Genomic DNA, 22,384 nt, shown 5'->3' with positions numbered 1-22,384 from the left:
TGCAGAACTCTGATTAATGGCTCCTTTTCAGTCATTTGGCTCCCACACTAAAAACAAAGTGAGTTATGTAATTGTTAATGAAAAAGTGTGTTTAATTGACTCCTCTGAATAACATTTCCAATATAGATGAAAGGTGGTCCAACTTACACAAGACTTCCAGTGTGATGACATCACTCCACTGTGTTGAGGAATAGGAGTCTCTTCTACCCATACATCTGTATTCTCCACTGTGGTACCCAGTAGCACTGCTAATAATATAATATTTTCCTGCTGGACGTGTGTATCCGTTGGGTGTACTCCATTCATATGTCCACCCAGTGTCTCCACCTCCCTGGATCTCACATCTCAGAGTCATTTTCTCACCTCTGAATATCTGAGGCCAGTTGGGTTGAAGCGTCACTGTGGCTTTGTTGGAAACTGTTCACATCAAAAATACACAGTTAGAATACAAACAGGATTAAAAACTACACAGATAACATGTTATTATTCACCAAAATCTTGACTGTACTTATGTTAATTCATGTTATTCTGTTTTGCAGCAAAATTAAAAAAATATTAATAACTTACAAATACAACTTGACAGCTATAAAAACAAATATACAATAGTCTTTAGAATTGTTTGGAAGAATCTACTCAAAGGTCAGTAATTAACACGAGCAGCGGGTCAGGGCATAAAGGAGCTTACAGAGGCTCACAAAAGTCTCCCAAGGCGCCAACATACTAGTAGCCTTCGACAGAGGATGCATGGCTGTTTGACCCCAGCAATATTGAAATGTATTTTAGTAATACTGTTTAATATCTAGTTAACCATGCAGGCTAGCTACTGTATATCTTAACATTAATTCATTCATTAAAAAGACTTAAGATTTAAAAAATACTTAAATAAAAGGTCCGTAAAAATGTTTGAATTTAAAATTAACTGCAGCTGCTATTATTAATCAACTTAAAATCTTTATCAAATAAAAACATGTTGCGATTTGGCATTAACATTTATATTTGCCATGCAACACAATTTGTCATCAATGACCCAGTAAATCCAGAAAACTTCAACAATTTTTCCACTTATTGAATGTGTTACCAGACACCGCAAATTCCTTTTGTCACAACTATATCATTATTTTTAATGAACATTCAGCTCAATAAAGATGATTTTCACCGGAAACATAAAATGATGTAACAGAGACGAAAGGTTGCTTTGACATTATTACGTTAAACTTTACTGAGTTTGAAGTATATTTTAACAATTACATAGGAGCCATCACACCTATCTAAAATCTAGAATAAAACAAGACATAAACAAGTCACCTACTACAAAACATTCACCAAAATGGTGTTTATTGTCAAGAGGAAAAGAGCACAGATACCGCACCTACCAGTCATGTGTGATATTAAAAAATAAAAGACTTGAGGAGGCATCCTCCACTCCTCTATTGTGTCCACTTCCATATCCCCTGCCCTGTTTGATACATTACTCTACTGGTTTTTAACTGGAATATTGCTTTTACCAGACACATGGCAGATGGGCCAATTTTTATAGTGACTAGTACTGTCTTCATCTTTCACAAGGAAACATTTATCAGATGCTTTGAAAGGCCATCTATCATTTATATGAAGCTCTTGATTTGAACAGCATGACTACCCTTCTCCTCTTCCTGTTTTTTTTATTTTCCCTTCAAGTGATTATGTTTGTGACAGTTAGTCATTTAAAGTACATCACTCCAGATTATCTTGTGTGACAAGATTCATGCTACATGCTTTCTGTGAGAAAAACTGTCCAAAGAAATATACATTTAAAACCAGTCAAGGTTGAAGGTTTCTAAACCTTAAAATAAGATTTACTTTAAATAATATAAGCATAGCATCAACAGGATGATCATATCAATATGGCTACTTGGTGGCTCTGACAATAATTCATAAACAATGCAGAAGCTTCCGTACAAGGCAGACAGGCTCACTGAATGGTTTGATGAATACGAGAATGATGTGAATCAAGTCAGTGTGTTTACTGGTACCAAAAACTTACACTGAATACTTTTGAAAACCTTTTCACAATAACTTTTTTTATTTTAAAAAAAATGTAAGATATTTTTTGGGCATTTTTGCCTTTATAGATACGACAGTTAAGTGTGAAGGGGGGAGAGAGAGAGGGGTATGGACATGCAGCAAAGGGCCACAGGCTGGAGTCGAACCCAGGCCGCTGCTGCCACAGCCTTGTACATGGGGCGCCTGCTCTATCCACTAAGTCACTGACGCCCCATTCATGATAACTTTTAACCAAATTTAAAATCTTTCAAAATATTTCAATATTCCTTTTCCGCTGTCACTCTTGGCCGTGCCGAGTAAAGCCATGCTGCGCCCATATGCATTTCCATTGTCAGTTTAGCTGGGCCAGAGATGGACCCTTGTGGAGTAGGCCCAAAAGCCAGGCTGCCTGCCCTCAAGCGGGGAGCAGTGACGTCATGCCGACCACAGCCAACCCTCAATGACCCCTCTTCTCCCCCTCAAATGAATCATGTGTGTTGCAACTCCACTCACCTCTGCGTGCAGGAGACCAGAGAGAAAAGCGTTTTTGAAAGTCTCTGTGTGTTCAGCTCTCAGTACTTTTGTGGCTTTTAACTGAATCTTTGTGGTTTGCAGTTTAGTTTCTCTCCTGCGTCCTGTTTTTACTTTAGATATCTGCTTTATTTTACTGTTTCATGTTTGCTTTCAGCTGTGTTTGAGGTTGCATGAAGCGCCTTTCTTTAATAAGGGCAAGTCTAATAATACCATGGGGAGGAAGAGTAAAAGCAGAAACAGCTACTGTGAGATGAAAATGAAGAGCTGCAGACAACAGGCTCTGACTGCACCTCTGCAAACAGCTCACCTACCAACAGGTAAACTTCTTTTACCTGCCCTGCTGTGGAAAAACACATGCAGCAAGAATAACAGGGGACTTAAGCTGTGGATCTGCTTTTAAATGTCATCATTCAAGGCAAGCAGACACTACTTAAAGACACACTCTCAATGGCCTAAAACAAACTATAAGTACTCCATAGGTACTTTTAAAGATTTTGTAACATTATACACGTGGACCTTCACGCAGAAGACCTTGACTCATTTCGACCAAAAGAAAGCTAAAGATGGTCATATGAAATTAGATCAAATGTCTGTGGCAATTAAGACCTCACAAATTCAAATTTAGGACTACAATTTAATTTTAAGGCCTAAAGTTTAGAAAATTGAATTTATTACACTTCAAGACTTCATAGGGACCTGCAGACAACCTGCATATACTATCAGAGTTGGGTCGGGATGAGGGAAAAAGAAAAACGATCAGGTTTTTGTGAAAAACCACATCAAGTCGGTAATACCGTATTTTCGCCACTTGGGGGCGCAACTGACTCATTTAAAATAAAAAACGACCATAGGACAACAGAGTGACAGTAACACGTTGATTCTTTTATTCCTTGCAAATAAATTTGCAGGTTTAGCTTACTCAATCAGTGCAAACAAGAGTTGCCTCCTTCGTCTGGCTCAAAGCCAAAGTGTTGCCATATTGGCACGAAACTAAATTGTCCGCCATTATCGACTCCCCATCACTGTTAAACAGAGAAAAAAAAAACAAAAAAAAAAAAAAAGAAACCAAAAAGAAAACCCATTCCAAGATGGAGTACTGAATCAAATTGGTATTACCGAGAACCGACCCAACCCTATATACTATCACCTTCACAGTAACCACATCTCACCCCAAGTAGTGCTATTAGTAGTAGTATCCTTACAACTACTGAGAAACTTTAAGTTGGTTTATAAGTTGTCATGTATGAAGCACTTCACAATGTTTAACAACTGTGGCACCGAGCACACCAAGTCACGATCAAAAATGAGATTTGAACTGCATAATAAGTGTAATTATTAATTTATTATCCAAAACTTCTTACCCTATTCAGGGTTGCAAGGGGGCTGATCCCAGCTGACACTGGGCAAGAGGCACGGCATGGGGTAATTACAAATTGAAATATTGGGGCAGACCGTTGTAACTGACTGTAGCACCTGTTAGCCCTTCCGTCACATCAGTGCCCTCAGTGTGTCTATCTTGTTCCTCATTCTGCCCTGTTTAGATGATTAGATAAATGTATTGAAAGAAGATGTGTCTGTATGAAGGCAACAACCTCTGCAGAAAAACTACTACACTTTGACATCAAGGTCAGCACAGCATCAGGTCTCCCTACATAAACATACATACAAATAATACTTTCATAATTTGTTTTTCACACATGAAGTAAAATGACAGATCAATACTGAATGATTAAAAATAAAAGAAATAGACAACTGCTCACCTTCATCTTGTCCATAGAGGAGCGTGCTCAGCACTACAATAAAGATAAAAACTTCATTAGACAACAACTGTGGCAACTATAGCTCATCAGTCAACAGTATTACACATTTCTGTGATGATGTTCTTTAAGTCTGTAAAGAGATGAGAAACTCCTAATATTAAATACATAAAATACCCAATAAAATCAATTCAAAAACTATAACTGTAACAATACCGTACATTATATACAGTACATGCATTATGCAAATATGTGTGCAAAAAATTACTTACAATCTAGTTCAATATCCAACAGCTTTGTAGTCTATATAAAAACATGAGTCTGCCTCTGAAAGTCACAAAATTGAAAAGTCGCTGATGTACTCACAGAATAACGCCAGCACACAGAGCAAAGTGTGCCCCATCTTCACATCCAGCGCTGACACACTCTGCTGCGCTGCTTGTCAGAAATTCTAATACTTTGTATTTATAGTGATACAATGGAAAATGAGGAGAGAGAAGTATCCTTTCATGTGAACATGACAGCAAACTTTTTCTCTAACTTCTCTCAGTGTGGCCTGTCTGTTCTTACTTCCCTTTCACACAAAGCCAAGACAACTGCAGGGGCTTTGACCACAGCGTACTGACATGTTTACACTTCCTGCCCACAGGTGAAAATGTATTAGCTTGTTTCATCTGCAAAGGTTTGTGCATGGTGCCTAAAATCATTAAATTAAAAATTGGTATAAACAATAATCAATTATTCCACATCCCTGCAACATAAGACCATTTAATTTAACCCTATAACATCATACACATACCTTACATTTTATTGTATGTTTATTTAGTGTATGTTGTGGACATATACTGCCTCTATTGTGATGAGGTTTGTGTTGTGTGCTGGGGCAACTGCGGTTGGTTGGCAACAAGGGTTGGTTGGCTTACAGCTATTTCTTGGTGCTTGGACGTTCTCAGAAACAAAAATGTAACACTGACTTGTTTGCTTGCCCTGCAGTCATCTACTATGATAAAACATCTGAAAGGCACTAACTTTTCTAGTGCAGACATTTCAGTTTTGTACTTTCGAAAATAAAGTGACTTAACAGTTTAGATGAAAATATTGGAAATGTGTTACTTCTAGTTAAAAGACAAAAGAATCAGCTACATTTTGATATAAGGTTTGAGAGTCTGATCGTGATGGGCTGATCTATTAAACGGTTCCTGTTTTCTGGTTCATTCTTGAATTAAATGTTCAAATTTTTCCTATTGGTTGCTTAATTTCTTGTAACTACAGCGTTCTGCATGCTGTTCTCATGTATTGTTTGTACGTATAGCTACGTAAGGTAATACCCTAAAAAAACTGTATATAACCCACGTAATCATTAGGGATGCACCGAAATGAAAATTTGTGGCCGAAGCCGAAGCCGAATATTATTAAACGCTTGGCCGAATACCGAGTACCGAATACCGAATATCATTGTTTAGTTTTTCATTAGTTTTTGCAGATGAACACCCTCCAGATTAGTGTTGTCACGGTACCAAAATTGGGACCCACTGTGCAATACCAATGAAAATATCATGGTTCTGAGTAGTATCAGGATACCACAACGAAAATGAGGCAGATGTGCCTTTTGTCATTTATGAAAAGATCAATCACTTTTCTATAATACATCAATGATATTTCAATGGAATAAATTACTTATTGACTTATTCATACTTCAAAAACAGCATCAATAAGTGATTAACATAGGGGGATCAAAATGAAATAAATAAATAAATAAAATAAAAATCAACCAGCCACCCTCCTCCCCTGACAGTCCCTTCATAAGTAAAGAAAAGTCCCTTCATAAGTAATGAACAGTCCCTAAAGTGCAGTGATGTTTGTGGGCCGTTACTGCCAGAAAGAGAGAAATGTGAAAGGCTCGTTTCTCCTCTGACACATCACTTACCTGTGCTCGGCTGGCTCGGCTGTTCAGGTACTTTTGGGCAGTCATGACACCAAGAAGAGGACATTATTGGAACCGACTTCTCCGTCGCCCGGTAAGCCGATGGCCACCATATTTGACAGGAATACATTAACATTACTGTCTGTGTCTGTGACCCCCGTTCAACCCGCAACCGATGGGATTCGCCTTTCGTTTCTGCTGCTGGGTGAAATCTGTAGGCTGCTCGCACAGTGTGTTGAATGATTTAAGCCTATTTTGCTCGCTCAAAACTATTTTTAGTCGCAAATGCGAGTGCCGTGACGGACGGATCGCCACACTACCGACATTTCATTCCGCCCATCACGGCACGCCGTTTGATTGCGTTATCAAAACGCCGCTATTATTCGGCCTTGCTTTTAACTTATTCCACCGAATACCGAATGTGTGGTTTTTTTGCAATATTCGGCCAAATATATTCGGTTACCGAATATTCGGTGCATCCCTAGTAATCATGAGCCAGTAATTTGTGTATAAACCATGTATTTATAAACACTGCGATCATGTGACCAATGTGCTAGCAGAGGGAAAGAAGGAAGTATGCCCATGAGGAGGAAGGTCGGAGTCGTGGATGGGTCACAAAACTCTTTCCCCCAGGTGCAGCACTTTCAGCCGTAACTGAATGTTTGATGATATATAGTTTAACACAGTGATCTGATCTGACGTTTTTGCTGTACTTATTTTTGTACTGTGTTGCTTTGCTTAGCGTCTTGATGAACCAAATCCACCTGCACGGAAGCTAAGTAATACACTGCTTTACACAAGGGCTGCAGCACTATATACTTAAACCACCTAAGAAAATCAGTATCAGTTTAAGTGTACGCTATTTTTGGAATTTTTTCACCGCTTTACTTTACACAACAACTGAACGTGGCAGTGGTCGACCAGCAACTCCCCTGTTCTGAAACAGCTGTTTCTGTCAGTGGAGTCTGGTGGCTATGAGAGAACAGCAAGGTAAAGTAGTAAAAATGTTACATATTGCTTAGACTTAAACTGATAGATATATTTTAGGTGGGCCTTTTCTCAGGTGGCTAAAACTTTAACAACTGAGGCAGTGCTTGCTCTGCAACATCTTATTTCATGTAAATGACACAGGGGTTTCCTACCAGGAAGTTGTTGTAAACAAACATTGTGATTCAGTCTGCAGTAGATGAAGTGTAATATCGAGTAGGAAATTGTTACTATCAGCATTATAGGTGAGTGTTTTTCAACAACAGGGGATTGTGCATTGTGCTACAACTCAGCTCCCAGAGAAGTGTGTAGCCTTGTGATTGAAAGGTTTCAGAGGTTAGATTAAATATCTTAACTGTACGCAGGAACTTAGTATAGTCTGATTGGCCACTTGCTGTATTAAAAGATTTGTTTAAATCTAAGACATCATATGACCTTAAATGTCTGAATTAAATTTAAAATTAAATCTTAAGTTAAATCCAACACATATTAAAACTTTTTAGACGCCAAGACAGGACCTCACTTCAGATCTATACCATGAATGACAAAGCAATCACCTGAATAATAAATGTTTTATCTTGCTGCAAATTGGATCAGAACAGCTACACAAAGGCGATTTCACTTTTGAAAATTAAATTACTAAATGTAGAATAAAAACTGAATGAATAGATACCACAACGCCTCATTAGTTTAGCAGTGTTAAATGTTGTCCTCCATGCTGTTCTTGTTTTGCGGCCTAATGCACTACAAAGCATTGATCTAAAACAAAACCACAACGAACATAATTAAGATTTCCAACCTTTAATTTTCTAGACTTTATGTGGCCTGTCTGCTGCAGCCTTCTACCATGGAGTAAACATAGCTCTAATTTGAGATACCTTCACTTTTAGCTCATGTTGATAATATAACTTTAGACAATACATGCACAAAGGGGAAAACTGATCAAATTAACAAAATACTGAATCAAACCGTTGCATGGGTTTTGTTTTATTGTGCTTTAAAGATTACAACTACAGCCTGAGAAAAGACAAGATAAGCCAATGTTTCTTACCAGGCATGAAAAAAACTGTTTCCAGTTACTCACACATTAAGCCGTGTTGCTGTAGTGATAAGAATCAGTCAATGTTATCACCACATTCACACCAGAGCTTATATATCTGTACACTGAAAAAGAGGAGGGATCATATACAATAAGATTTTTGTGTGAGTGGCAGAAATGTTGTCAAACGCACTGCATCAATGGTAAATAATATAGTAACTAAGGCACAATTTTTAACAGAATATTTTGAAAACAATGACAACTGATGGTGACATGAGGAAATGTGCGGTCAATGGTTCTCAATCAGAAACATCAGAAGAAGATAACAGGCAACGCAAGAGGGCTGAGTCTGAGAAAATCGGACACAAAGGTTCCCACTCTGTCCTGCTCTAATGTTTAGTACAGCAGGTCCAAGCAAAACGATGGAGTCATTCATTTTCAGTAAAGAGATGGTACAGAAAGGCCTGCAGCTTGCTAACTTGCTCAGAACCATCAGTCCCATACATTAGTGCAGTGCTAAGGATATGACCCCTAACTGCATTCACACCAAAAGCGTCATGAGCGTCATAAGCGGCCGGCAGCCATTCATTTTCAATGTACGCTTGCTACGAAGGGCTTCTGGAGCGTCAGCAGCAGTGAGCAGCAGCGAGCAGCGCGATGCCAGCGATCGGAGCGTCAAGTAGAAGTTGAGAGATGCTCAACTTTATGCAAATGAGCAGCGACGCCACCGAAGCAGCAGCGAGCAGCAGCCAATTGCAGACCATGAATATTCTCAAGGCGGGACAGTGAAAGAAAGAAAGAAAGAAATCTTCTGCACCGCAGCTTGAAAGCCCCACACCTTGGCAGCCTTCTGCAAGCCCTGCCAGAGCTGCTAGGCAGCGCGATGCCAGCGACGGCTTGCGCTCATGAAGCTTTTGGTGTGAATGCACAGTAAGCAGTCAATTGTGTTTGCTGGAACACAACGCTGCCAGGAATTAAACTCTGAGTTTAAAGTAAGTAATTTCAAAAGATATTATTAAGTACTAAAGTTTTTTGAGAATGTGGCTCATTAGTCACATTGACAATAGCATCCTGAGACATAACTACCACCAACAGTCCCAGACTTACAAAGGAGCACTGACCTTGTGTAGATATCAATTAAGGTAATTTGGCACCCCCATGTGGTCATTTATAGGTACTCCTATTTTAACTGTACAGTGATTGGGGTCTGTCAAGTAAAACAATAAAACATCCTCACCAACAAATCAGACAAACTTTGGTAAGCCTCAATAAGTGCAATACAGTGTCTCCTCTTACATCTCCATACATGAAGTGTATTGCTCTGTGTGTCAGCCCATTAACAAAATAGGAATCCTGTACAGTATATTCAACTTTTGAAATCACACAAGATGCTATAATGCAAGTCCTTCAATGTAATAGCCATATTTGAATCAGCAAAGATCAATTTCTAGTCTGTACAGAAACAAGTAGAAACAACCTAAAACTTTCACCAAGTCTAAAAACGTTTTAGTGACCAATTTTAATTTAAATTCTACTGTCCCCATTAAGCTCTGGGTCACTGCTTTGTATGTATGTCACATTGAAAAATCTGTTTGAAATACCATAACTTCTGCTGTTTTTTCCTGTTCAGGCTTTAAGGCTTGGTTTGCATTGCGAGCACCTAGAAATGATACTACTACTGTGTAAGATTTTCATTGAGTCCTGGTTGAGTTATGCATGAAATATTTGTGGCAAACTCTCTGTTCAGCTGAAGGTCTGTAGCATACTGCTGCTGCAGTTGATAACACTGGACCTTACACAGCCTTTCAGGATTATTGCGAGGACGCAACCGCAACAATTCATGCAAATTCAACCAATCCCTTAGAACTCTGACCAACGTTGCAATTTTGTCCAATCACTGCAACTTTAACACAAATGTTCCCAATCATTGTAGTCCTCCATTAGTTTTACGAATCATAGCAGTACCCTGCATATCATCCCCAAACTCATTTCCTTCTATCCACTTGTGAAGATGCAGACGTGCAACACAAACGTCTCACATTTACCAACAAATACCACTGGTAAAGATCATGCAAGGCAAATCCCTGATATTCTGCAGGAAAACAGGGGTTAACTATTTTGCACTGTGTGCAAAATTGTGGTGGAACACAAACCACAACGTTTGACAAAGATTCTTCTACCACAAAACACATGTAGAGAATGGCTGAGTGCATGGACAACTGACAAGACAAATCATCAAAACATGCTAAAAGAATCAAGGTGAATTAGGCTAAATATGCATGGTTAGCCGTGTTTTTTTCGGACTGGAACAAGTTGCCTCTAATTTTTAATTAATTATAAATTAAAAAAAAAAAAAAGTTTTTCAGCATTTTCCCTTGCTCTCGCAATTTCATTGAAAAAAGAAAAAAAGAAAGTAATGCCCAAAGACATAACAACATGCAGTGCTTTTTTTTTTTTGAAAATCTGCCTTTGAAATCAGGCATTTTAGGGTGCAACAATCCAAAGAAGCCTGTTAAAAAAACATGTTATAGTGGTGGGTCATTCACGAATGACTTGACGAATGAATGAGTTTTTTTTTTTTTTTTTTTGGATTGCTTTTTCATGTAAAGAAAAAATATAAATGAGCTTCTCATCTCTTCTGGAAAAATAAAAATACCACAATACTAAAAAACTGTTAAAAAAAAAAAAAAAAAAAAAAAAAAATTGGAAAATCACGAAAGAAGTGTCCTCCAGTTTCAAGTGAATACTGAATGAACGTCAATATCATAATTCTGGCTTTCACAGAGTCTAACCTGCTCAACTAACAGAGTCTAACTTGTCATGTTCATCTTCTCATGTCTTCTGAAAATTTGACGTATCGGTGGTGCTGTGACTTCAGATTTTTGGCTTTTGCAACACACTGTACACTGTGTCAATTTTTGCAGGGTGCTGTGCCTCGTCCAGGATGGCATACTGAGACGCCGATGCCTTTTGTACGTCCTTGGGTCCTTTCGTATTTTCACTGCCATCAACTTTGCCTAGCGAGGAAGTCACATTTGGTGCCTGTAAAATGCTGTACACAGTATCTACTTTCTGACTTTGCGCAGATCCCAAGCCCTCTCTTGGGCTGATGGTTGGGCTGCTGGTCTGGCAGGGCTGTGACGTATCCACGTTTTCATAAGAGGCCTCAGCTTGACTGGAGGTAGAAGAGGTAGAGACTCTCTGCGCAGGCTGTGGCTGTGCATCCACTGGCTGGTTTTCTATTAACTGAGCAGAAGATGTCCGACCCTAGAAATAATGAAGCACAATATGTTTTTAGTATTGTAAAAAATAAAAAAAACTACTGTGACTATCCAACATTGAGGTAAAACTCAATTTCACATCTTGAATAATTGTTTCAGTGGCAAAGATGAAGATGTATTGCTTGATAAATCCTGCTTACCTGAAAGGAGTTACGGCCTGTTGAAAAAAGTCCCTTGGCCACACACACAGCACAGAAGAGAGAAACACCGAAGAACACACACACTGCAATAACTATTATTTGTACAGTGGGTGGTTCTGATGTCTCCCCATGTTCAGAATTGGATTTTCTTGAGCCTGTCAAGACATGGAAACACATATTAGCAAATAGAATTTTAAATATGATGAGACCAGGAAAAAATGACTGAATATTACTCTCTTGATTTAGAGTTTGACAGTCATTGAGTGAGCCTTAAATAAAGAAATAAAAAATACTTACACCTTGCCTCTATGCTTTCAGAAACATTGCTTGTGCTGACATGGTTGTTGCCACTACACACAATAGATCTGTTTTTGGTTGAGATGGTGATGTTGACCTTCCTCAGTGATCTCTGAGATGTTGCGCAACTGTCTTCATCGCAGACAGACCACACCCAGTCGTCCTGGATGGAGCAGTTGACTGTGATGTTGCAGAATCCAGCAGACAGGTTGGAGTGCTGCCCTGACATCCTAATGACAGGTGTGGGAACAGTTTCTGCAACACCCACCCAAACAGAGATATTGAGGCATTGGGTGATTTGTTGGCACCCTCTGGTGGAAACCAGTAGGAATAACAACATCAATAAATTTGTACCAACACAGACTCAGATAAAGCCTCCACTATACATACATGCATGCTTTAAGTATTTTTTTTCTTTATTTCCCTAGCCATTGAGTGTCCCTACAGTATCCCAGCATACCTAGGCTTTGTCTATACTTTCTATGTCAGCAGCCGGTTCTGGTAACACAAAATTTTCATGAAGGTTCGAGCCACGTGGTCTTTATCATAGATTCATAGGCAAATAAAAGATCTGACTGAGACTTTAATTTACACATATTGTTTGAAATACTAACATGAACATAAACAGGGAGTTACACTGGTGGATGCCAACTATGTAACAATGTAGGAAAAAAAACATGGTTTATGTATTTAAAGGGGTGTCTGATGTATTATATTCATGTAATGAAAGGTTTGAGAAAATCTTGAAGGCGGTCTTGCGCTAAATACTGCAAGTTAAAGAAACATGTATCATAAGGACTGCCATAATAACCTTAACAATGAAATCTGCAGACCAAGAAGACCCATACACTGGCTAAAGACAAGAGAAGCATTCAGATCTTACCTTCAACAATCAGTATGTGTTTCTCCACTGATTCATCATAATTCCCATCAGTGACTGAAACTTGATAGCTGCCACTGTCTGTGTCGTTGAGCTTGTTGATACACACGGAGTGGTCCTGTGGATTATAATTCACTTTACCTATGTACTTAGGTGTGACGTTCATCTGCATAACAATGACTTTCTCATTAAAACGCCACTTGATGTCTTTATGTGGTGGTGGTTTTCTGATTTTTAGACATAAAGAGCTGTTTCTCTCCCTGTAGTGCATCGTTGGTGGGTCCTCTGCTGAAACACCTGGCAGGAAACATTAGATAAATTTAAAAAAAAAACAAAATCCCTTCCCTTGTTTTATTTTTTATTTACTTATTTAGTGTTTGCAGGACAGACACTGATATAAGGTCTGTTTTGGCTTCTTTAACTAATAGAAAATGCTAAATGCACCTGTAACAAAGCATTAGTAAGGATGCCTTTGATGAACTTACAGATTTCAAAACCATAAGAACCAGTAGCACAAAGGCTAAAGCGCTAAGAGCTACTTAACTCAAAAATAATAAATTCCTTGAAATAACTTTATAAAAAATATCTTCTGCATATGGCAAACAAGACTTAACTGCATTAAACACAGTGTCACAGAGTTTGACTTCATGACACCTTATCTAGTTAAAAAAAAAAAAAAAGATCCTCTCGCCTAGACATTTAACATGCATATGGAAATATTTATTTCTTACCTGCAATAATCCAACAACTCAGAAGAAGAAACATTTTCAGTCCCCTCAAAATCCTTTGCACACAGTCAATGTGCAGGAAATTGTTAACAGGAAACTAAGTTTTACACGGGTTTCATGGGCGCAGTGAAGCACGGCAATGATGTATCAGATGAAAGGCAGGAAGGAGTACACAGCGCAGCTGTCACTTTCCAAAGAAGAAAACAAGCACATCATTTGTTTTAATTCATTTGAATGCAACCCACACAGCCTAGCCCCAAACTACACTGGAAAAGTAACAGTCTGTTTATTCAGTTCTTTATTTGCCTCATTTGTGAGACAAGCTATTTAGTAAACCTTTTTTTTTTTTTTTTTGCAGCAATATTACCATAAGGTAGTTGTGTCTTTCAAAGTCAGCATACAGCCTTATCTTTATCCAAGTGTTTATCTACATTGATCAAAACCAAAATGCTTCCATGCATTACTTCTCAGATGTCTAGCGTCATGGTTAAATGGTCAACACAGCTGGATTTATGCAAGTCTGTGTAAATGGAAGACTTCACTTCTGTCTGTCTCCTGCAATTTGCCCTGACACTTCCTTTATTTCCCCATTTGTTTTTATGCATGCCTGTGTGCGTTTATGTGAGTAAATTACCTGTAGGTTTATTTTGGTTTAGAATGCACTGTGCAACCAAGCAATGTGACCTCAGCTTCTTCCTGTTGTTTGTGCAGGAAATAGAGCAGGTTTTAAATCAGATTAAAGTCATCATTAGTCTGTCACAGAGACGGCAGTGACATTTGTTTTGTAACTACAACATACCTTGAAGTATAAACATCTTGCCTTAATTGCCTTTCACATCTATCTATGCACAAACAGCATGCCAGTGTATACTGAAGTGAACTGTAACAACTGCATTATGGGTCATGATGTTATCTGTGGAAATTTCAAACTTATGGAAACTACAGCCACACTTTTTACCTGATAGAAAAATGCACCTTGGCAATACCATAAAATGGGATACAGTAATGTGGTCCCTACTATAAAAGTACAATACAGTGCTTCCCATACATTGACGAGACTCCAGTAAATGAATGTCACTCTGTAGCGCTCCGGCTAGAGTGCCTACTGAGAATTCTTTGGCTCCCCCCTGGGTTTTCATGGGCGTTTCATTTTGAAAATTGACCAGATACTCTCGTCTTTTCTACACCTGACTTCCTGTTTGACTCATCTGGTCTGTGCAAATTGACGCGCCGTCACACAGCATCCATCAAAAAAAGACCTGGCGCACATCTTTAGCAGAGCGGAGCGCCGAGCCGCTTCTCGGCCACGGCGCATCTGGTGGAGCACCTCTGACTGAGTGTTTGTGAGTGTGAGAGAGAGTTTTAAAAGAATATTTTGTCTGCACATGATTTAAAATTATAAAATAGCCCTCCAGAGGCAGATCAGTACGTTAGTCATTTTTCTTTTGATTACTGAAATGTTTAACCACTAATCCTTAATCCTAAAATAGAATATTTTTCACACATAAAAAGCACAAAGATGTGAAAATCTAGGCATATTCTGCCATCATAACTTGGCTCTCAGAATTCACGAGATTGATGCCTTTAAATCAAATATATACAAAATTTTCTCCAGGGGGAGTATGCCCCCTGATCCCCCTACAGGATTCAGAATCACCCCCATAGTCTCCAAAAAGTCCTGTGGGAAACACTGCAATACCATTGGAAATTTTGCCTGTACTATTGTAATATAACACTAAAGTGGAGACCAAATTACTAGGGATGTCCCGATCCGAATCGGCCGCCGATATTAGCAAAAAAACGTGCATCGGCATCGGATCGGACTGCATGGAAAAATGCAGATCCAAGAACTCCGATCCAGCAGTCTATTCCAGTGATCCACTCCAGCACTTACTATCAATCCACCAGGCCAGCATGCAGACACACACTGAGGGTAGGAAGAGTTGCGGTCAACTTAGTTAACTGACTATTTGTTTTCTGCTATGGTTTTTTGAGAGTGATATTTTTATTTGGTTTACACTCTTACTGTTTAAATAAAGAGCACTGATGACATTGTTTTGGGCAGTGAAATTAGTGAAATTGGAGCCATGGATGGACTATTGCTTGTTTAAACAGTTGTTCAGTATTTTGTGCCTGTGCACCAGGCTGGCACTGACACTACTAAAATAACTGAAAAGGAAAGGCTGCATTGTTTGTTAAATGTCAACAATGTCTTGTGGTGTTAATCTATTTATTTATTTATTAGGGGGCCAAAGCACAAGTGTGTGGAGTCTTGCTGCTATTTTAATTTCAATGTTAGACATTTTAAAGATTTCTTGTGTTGATTTATTTTCTATTTATTAAGGGGCCAAAGCAGCCAAAGTAAACCAGCTATATTTTTTACTTAATGTTAATGTTCAAGTTTAAAGTTTGTTTATTTAATAAACAGGTCAGTTTCTCATACCAACTGTTGTGGATCATTCTAACTAACCCAATTAAGTAGTTGTTCTTGTTAGAGTAATATTGCTTGACCAAACCTTTTCTAACATGACTGACAACAAAATAAGTGAATATGTATAATACGCACTTGGATCGGATCGGTATCGGCCAAAACTCACAGCTGTAATATCGGTATCGGATCAGAAGTGAAAAAGCTGGATCGGGACATCCCTACAAATTACCATGATCTAGTACTATGGAAGAAATAGCACTCAACTATATTGCAAAACCATGACCATAATTACAAAAACATTTACCCTGAACTTAAAAGATCGACTCAGTTTGAATTGCATGTGGTTGTTTTCTGACACAGCATACAAAATGACATGACAGCACCTCCCACTTGTCATATTCAGTACTGTTGGTTCTCTGTCAGCAACGGCAGAGAGCTTCTTTTCATGAAGCTAATTCAATTTCATTTTAAGCAGCATTTGCATGAAACAGAAACCATCACATTTTATCACTGGCTGACACGCACTATAACCCATAGAGACACATAAAGAGTTAGTATTTTGTACTGCAATGCACATTAGCTTTCTAGCTACCAAATCAACCATGGAGAAGTGAACTGCGAACATCAGTTTGCAGGCTAGCTGTCTGCTTGTTTGCTCTAACACACAAAAATCAAGAAGACTTACCTACATATATCATCATCCGTCAGTTTGGATGCTAAATAGTGTGGTCCTTTTGATGTGTTGATCGCAAGGTAAGCAGTAGATTTACGCCGTTCAAATTACAAACGTATCCACCACGAATGTTCACTCACACACATTAGCATGGCCGACACAGCACCTTGGCAGATGATGCGTTTCTCCTTAGCTTGTAAGCTACAGTTACCATCATAAGTTTGTTTATGCCATCTCTGCTGTTTCAGCAGTTAAGAGAAATGCAGAAGCTCAGAGACTTTCAGACAAAATGAGCATGTCTGATGTATCTCTACAAAACATTTTTCTGACTTTTACGTAATGAATTACACTGAACAGTTTCGACTTACATTTGAAAATGTACCAGAACAAAAAAAGAGACACTACTTACCTCACCTGACTTCAGCATCCCCGCCAGCCATTTTTCTAGAAGGAGTAGCCCAGACAAATAGCAACAAAAGATCACTTTAGTCACAATGTGACTAATGTGACAAAAGATCACTTTAGTCACATTGTGTAAATCTAAGTTTGATTAATGCAACTCTCTGATAATTAAACATCTAGTGTGCAGGATTTAGTGACACCTAGCTGTTTTAGCTAGTTTTACCAATAGATGACCCTAAACACTAAACCTTCCACACATATTTTGTCTATACGTATCCAGATATTTTCATAAATGGATATTTTCCTCTACATTTGGGCCTCTCATCCACATGCAAACAGAGTTACTTAAAACAGATATTATTTAGTAGTAGTTATTCAGGTTAAAGTGGGAAGAAGCAGCGGGTCTGTCAGGCAGCTGAGTGAAGTGGAGCCTGAGGAGGAAGCACCGGTTAGCCCTGGTTTCACTACAGGCAGATTCACTCGCTACTTGTGCTGCACGATTAATCTAATCGCAATTGCGATGTCAGGCTGTGCGATTACATAACCGCATAAAAGGCTGCGATTTGCAATTTAATGTAGGCTAAATAAATGTTAACATGTGTGCCTGTGAACATGACTGCCTCTCCTGTAGTGTGTGGAGTTTGTTGACATCACGCCCACAAGCTATCCTGGTGCGTACAGCCGGCGTGCAGCAGTGACCAACACAGACGCTGAAGAAGAGCATGAGCTTGACCATGAACAGGCTGAGTTGGTGGCGAAAAAACGTCTGTTACCTGGCGATACTTTGGATTCAGGTACGGCGACGTTGAACAGAAAGACGTGCTGTGTAAGTGTAAAAGTTAAAGTCACCACGTCCCGCGGCAACACAACCAATCTATATCAGCACTTGAGACGGGACGTGGCAACTTTAACTTTTAAATTTTTACACAACACGTCTTTCTGTCCAAAGTCGCCGTACCTGAAAGACGTGCTGTGTAAAAGTTTAAAAGTTAAAGTCGCCACGTCCCGCGGCAACACGACCAATCTATCAACACTTGAGACAGCACAGCACAGGGAAAAGTAGGAAGAGTGCATGCGAGAGAAAGCCGAGCCGCGTAATGTTAAAGACAAAGAGACAACAGAAAGCCGCCAGAGCCTCATAAAACAACATCCAAGCACAGTTAAGCAAACATTTGTAAGTGTCATAGGGAAATCATGGACTCCATAACAAATGAAAAATTGAGCAATTTTGCTCTGTTTCGACCCACATGACACGCTGCTGAGTTGTGCTATGGCGTGCTGGAATTTGTCATTTACGTGACAACGCCTGAACGCAACATATGCTTGCTCCACTGTGTGTACAGTGCCAGGCTGCGCTGCTGTGTGAGCAGCGTGTTTGGCTGTGCTCAGTCTGTTGATGGTCATTGACACACTGTCAGGTCAGTGCCCCTCTAATATAATGTAGGGGAAACACTGAATCAAGCAAAAAGACTCATGATACCATTAATTTATTACATTTTATTGTAATTATATTGTAATCGCAATCGCAAATCGCGATACTGTCCACCATAATTGCAATCGCACATTTTTACCAAATCCTGCAGCACTACACGCTACAGGGGCGTGGGAATAAAAACTAAACAGCCAATCAGAGTGATCTCTTTCACCAACCAGCTCCGCCGCCGATTCAACATGCTCAATCGGCCGAAAAGCCGCCGATGACGCCGAAGGGCCGACGGTGCGGGACACACCGCAAAAACTAGGCCGAAAGATGCTCACCGATGGCCCAACTTTGGTCGACAGCCGACCGTCGGCTTGGTGTGTCAGGGCCTTAATGCCTACTTTACACTTACGATCACCACTTCACGGACAAACAGAGACATGTGCTGCTCCCATTGTTTTGCTTCACCTCAGCATCCTGGGTTTAAAGTCCACTATAACCGACAGCCTTGGTCGAACACTCTCCTGAGTGGGACTGTTATTGATAAGGAGTGAAAGAAAAACTTTAGCATGTCCAGAGTGTCACTCATATTTGTAAGTGAGCTTCTTCGTCCTTAAATCGAACGGAAATCACGGATGACGAGATCTGCAGTAGGTGTTTTGAAATAGGCAACATTAGCCTGTACAGATATACAGCCAACGCCGCTGAACATCTAGAGAAAAGGATTCTCGTGGCTCACCAATTTTTTCCACGTGATGCCATCAGCAACAAACTGGCAGTTAAAATGGCCTTTTGATTATCATGTTGCCACCATACAATCTTTCGCTCCAGTTTCACGAACATATCTGTCACAAACATAAAAAAAATCATAAGTCTTGATTTTTGACTTTGTACTTCCTGTTTCTGTTTCAAACTAAAAGTCCCCTGACAATATATCTATGGACAGAGTCCCCTCTTTTGTTAACGAGGCTTTTTATTGCGAAATATTTGCAGGACTATGTCGTCGATTATGCAGAGGCTTGTACCGCTACATAGGCATGTGGAGTGCCGGCTTTCAGTTAAGGAAACACAATAGTTACAGCAGCAGGCATCTCTGAAGCAGCGCCACAGCAGCAACGCTGTCAGTGTGAACAATGCACACATAAGCATTTGTAGTTGTGAAAGTGTTCTAATGTAGACGGATGTATTTGGTAAAATTAGGTCGTGTGGATGGATTTTTATTTTAAGCTCAGGGGAAAAATTTTCATTTACAAAAATATCTCGATATGAATAGACAGGTCCGCAGTCTCACTCCTATGTTGCAATCTGTTACTTCCTGCACATTTTCACGACAGCAAAGTTGACAATGTAATCAGTGAGCCAATTGTCAAAACAGACTGTTGCATAATAAATTACCATTAGAAACCATATCCTCAAAAATGACCATTAAGTGGAATAAACATCTGACAGAGGAGAAATAACATCTACATCTACAAATAACATCGGATTCAAGATACTTATTAAATTGCAGGAACTGTTCAGTCCAAAATTATATCTCAGGCATCACTGTCTCGTTCTGTTTTTATGTAATAAATTTGATTCAATTGGAATTATTGCAATTTGCTTACAAAAAATTACAGTACAACCGAAATTCATGCAAATTGTTAATAACAAAAAATACTTTGCCGTACAAATTTTCATTTAAACAAAACTAAAACAAGAAAATACAAACAAGGTCCACTTTAAAGAAATGTAGACTTCCTTAAACTAAATATTACTCAAAAATATCAATACAATTCTCCAACTGTCACAATAAAATAACTTCCAATACACACCACAAATGCAGATTAGACAAACTACTTGTCCCTATAAAACAAACCTTAAAACTATGACAAAATTCTCACAGTATCATGCACTATGTTTAGATAATTGTCCACTTTCTTACATAAAATTCCCACAACTTTTAACAAAATAGGACTAAACACTCTGGCGTACACGTATAACTACACCAGCTAAACAAATGGGCACCCACTTCCCCTCACACTCACACACAAAATAAAACAATAAATAAACAGTAAAAATAATGTAAAGCTCTTCAGTGAAACAGGCCAAGATACAGGTAAAGGACGTTTAACTTACAGGTATGTTTCCATCCTGAAGAGGCAGGGGAGCACTCGTTGGCAGCTGAAGCTAAAATCATCCTCAGAGGCACCAGGTGCATTTCCGGTCACTGGCGCTAACCTTACATAATTAGCACAATTAACACCTGAACCGTCCATGTCTTCCTCAGGGAACCCACACTGCTTTTCCGGTCACCGTGGGGTGGGTCTGACCTTGAATACAAATTCCACTCGTTCATTTTTTTTTCTAGTAACACAAGCTAACTGAAATTACTGCTAGCTGATGCTACTAATTCGCAGCCGACGTTCAAGCTAGCTTAGCAGTTAGCATCGTTACTCCCGCTAGCTTAGCAGCTAACGGCTAAACCTTTTAACAGTTCGGTCTTGTGCAGACACGCACCTAAGTATTAACGTCCAGCTTCATCAACCGACCTTGTTAGTTGGTATTTTAATCGTCACCGGTTGCTACTAGTTTCTTTTTTCAATGTAAGAGGTCAGCCTTCTCTCTCCTTTGCTCCTTTGTTCTCTAACGGCGCGTCAGCCCGCCCGCCATGTTTGACTTCCTCACCTGCCGCCAATCAGAACAACGATCACTCACTGCCCGCTGGAATGACCAATGAAATGAGAGGAGGTGAAACTAAAGGTGTATTACGTGGTTTTTATTTTAATTAACCTTATTTATTTAATTTATATTATTTAGAACCGAAAGTAGTTGAAGTATTTGTTTCATTAGTATTAATATTAATAGATGTTATTTTATCATAATTGTTAATTATTTTTCAGTTATATCCTCATTTGTCCTCATATTTGTCCATTTATGTGGACATGACACTGAGGCCTTCATCATAAACACTATGCGTGCAGTCTATTTGTCTCCTGACATGCTGTGGAAAGGACATCCTGAGCTCTCCTGAGATGTAACACACATGGCGGTGTACCCAACAAATCATATCTTTTGTCTCTTCAAAAAAGGGGAACTGCATGTTTGGTTTAAGATATATTGTTTCATTTCTTCATTCTAATTTATTTATTTATTTATGATTTTTAACTATATTGTATAAGGATTTCAAAAGTCTATGTTCACTCCAAGCCTCTCAAAATACACATTTTAACACATGTCCTTTGTGGGGGACAGTGGGACTTGCTTCTTTTCAGTTTTATTAACCATACTTCAGAAAGCCTGAGGAGGAAACTGACACCCAGCACCAATTTTCATCAGAACTATTTAGAAAAAGGAGGTGGGTTCCACTTCCTCATACAGGGACCAAAGCTCTGGACACATTTTTGGTTGACGGTGGGGCAGTTTGAGGTCCCTCCGAGGATGCTAGCACCGCATCAGGAGGCAGAGGACCAACAACTAGGATTCTACTGACCCAGAGCATCATCTGGGAGTTTGAGGTAAATTATTGTACAGCCGGCTTCAACTGCATGACTGGTAGATGCCTTTAATTGCAGTGCGAAAGCTCAGAAAAATCAAAATTGTTCTGGCTTTTTTGCCACAAGGCCTAATATTCATGGTCTGAGTGACAGTGAACTACATGACACAAACAGCAGTTCAAAGAAATTGACTTATGTGCGAATTAATTGCATGTAAAAAGCAACACAAAAAGACAAAATACTCTAATTTTATTCATACCAGCAGCAATGCAACAGTTGCAACAGGTCCGCCATTGTCGCGGTGCTGTGATGTGACATTCTGCACGACTTGACTGGTTGATACTTTTATTTGCAGTGTGAAAGCTCAGAAAAATTGATGTTCTGAAGATAATT

General features: G+C 39.2%; 2 protein-coding genes and 1 long non-coding RNA gene across 13 annotated transcripts in view; 1 reads left to right on the top strand and 2 right to left on the bottom strand.

Annotated features, from left to right (window-relative positions):
* LOC125884293 (Fc receptor-like protein 5) overlaps positions 1-394 on the bottom strand; it is a 39,222-nt gene extending 38,828 nt beyond the window's left edge. For all 10 annotated transcript variants that reach the window (XR_007448677.1, XR_007448679.1, XR_007448676.1 and 7 more), the window contains exon 1: positions 148-394. Coding sequence is in view for 5 of the 10 variants with exons in the window: in XM_049569192.1 (XP_049425149.1) it covers positions 148-355 (208 nt within the window). In the remaining 5 variants the exon portion in view is untranslated. The remainder of the gene's footprint in view (positions 1-147) is intronic.
* LOC125884298 (uncharacterized) overlaps positions 1-10,851 on the top strand; it is a 50,703-nt gene extending 39,852 nt beyond the window's left edge. For both annotated transcript variants that reach the window (XR_007448682.1, XR_007448683.1), the window contains exon 2: positions 9,438-10,851. This is a non-coding gene — a long non-coding RNA (uncharacterized LOC125884298). The remainder of the gene's footprint in view (positions 1-9,437) is intronic.
* An 88-nt stretch (positions 10,852-10,939) lies between these two features.
* Positions 10,940-14,073, bottom strand: si:ch1073-220m6.1 (T-lymphocyte surface antigen Ly-9). Its single transcript, XM_049569196.1, has 5 exons — positions 13,593-14,073; positions 12,865-13,158; positions 11,982-12,236; positions 11,685-11,839; positions 10,940-11,530 (listed from the first exon to the last, which is right to left on the bottom strand). Exons 1-5 carry the CDS (start codon positions 13,624-13,626, stop codon positions 11,138-11,140), a joined length of 1,131 nt encoding a protein of 376 aa, XP_049425153.1. The 5' UTR covers positions 13,627-14,073; the 3' UTR covers positions 10,940-11,137.
* Positions 14,074-22,384: the final 8,311 nt, after the last annotated feature.

Source organism: Epinephelus fuscoguttatus, linkage group LG23 (assembly GCF_011397635.1).
Source record: "Epinephelus fuscoguttatus linkage group LG23, E.fuscoguttatus.final_Chr_v1".
NCBI lineage: Eukaryota > Metazoa > Chordata > Actinopteri > Perciformes > Serranidae > Epinephelus > Epinephelus fuscoguttatus.
This window is presented reverse-complemented; position numbering and strand designations above follow the sequence as displayed.

Coding starts and splice junctions, on each gene's coding strand:
- si:ch1073-220m6.1 (XM_049569196.1), bottom strand. CDS start 13,626: ATGTTTCTTCTTCTGAGTTGTTGGATTATTGCAG. Junction 13,159..13,592: donor GAGTTGTTGGATTATTGCAG/GTAAGAAATAAA, acceptor GTTTCCTGCCAG/GTGTTTCAGCAGAGGACCCA. Junction 12,237..12,864: donor ACACATACTGATTGTTGAAG/GTAAGATCTGAA, acceptor TGGGTGTTGCAG/AAACTGTTCCCACACCTGTC.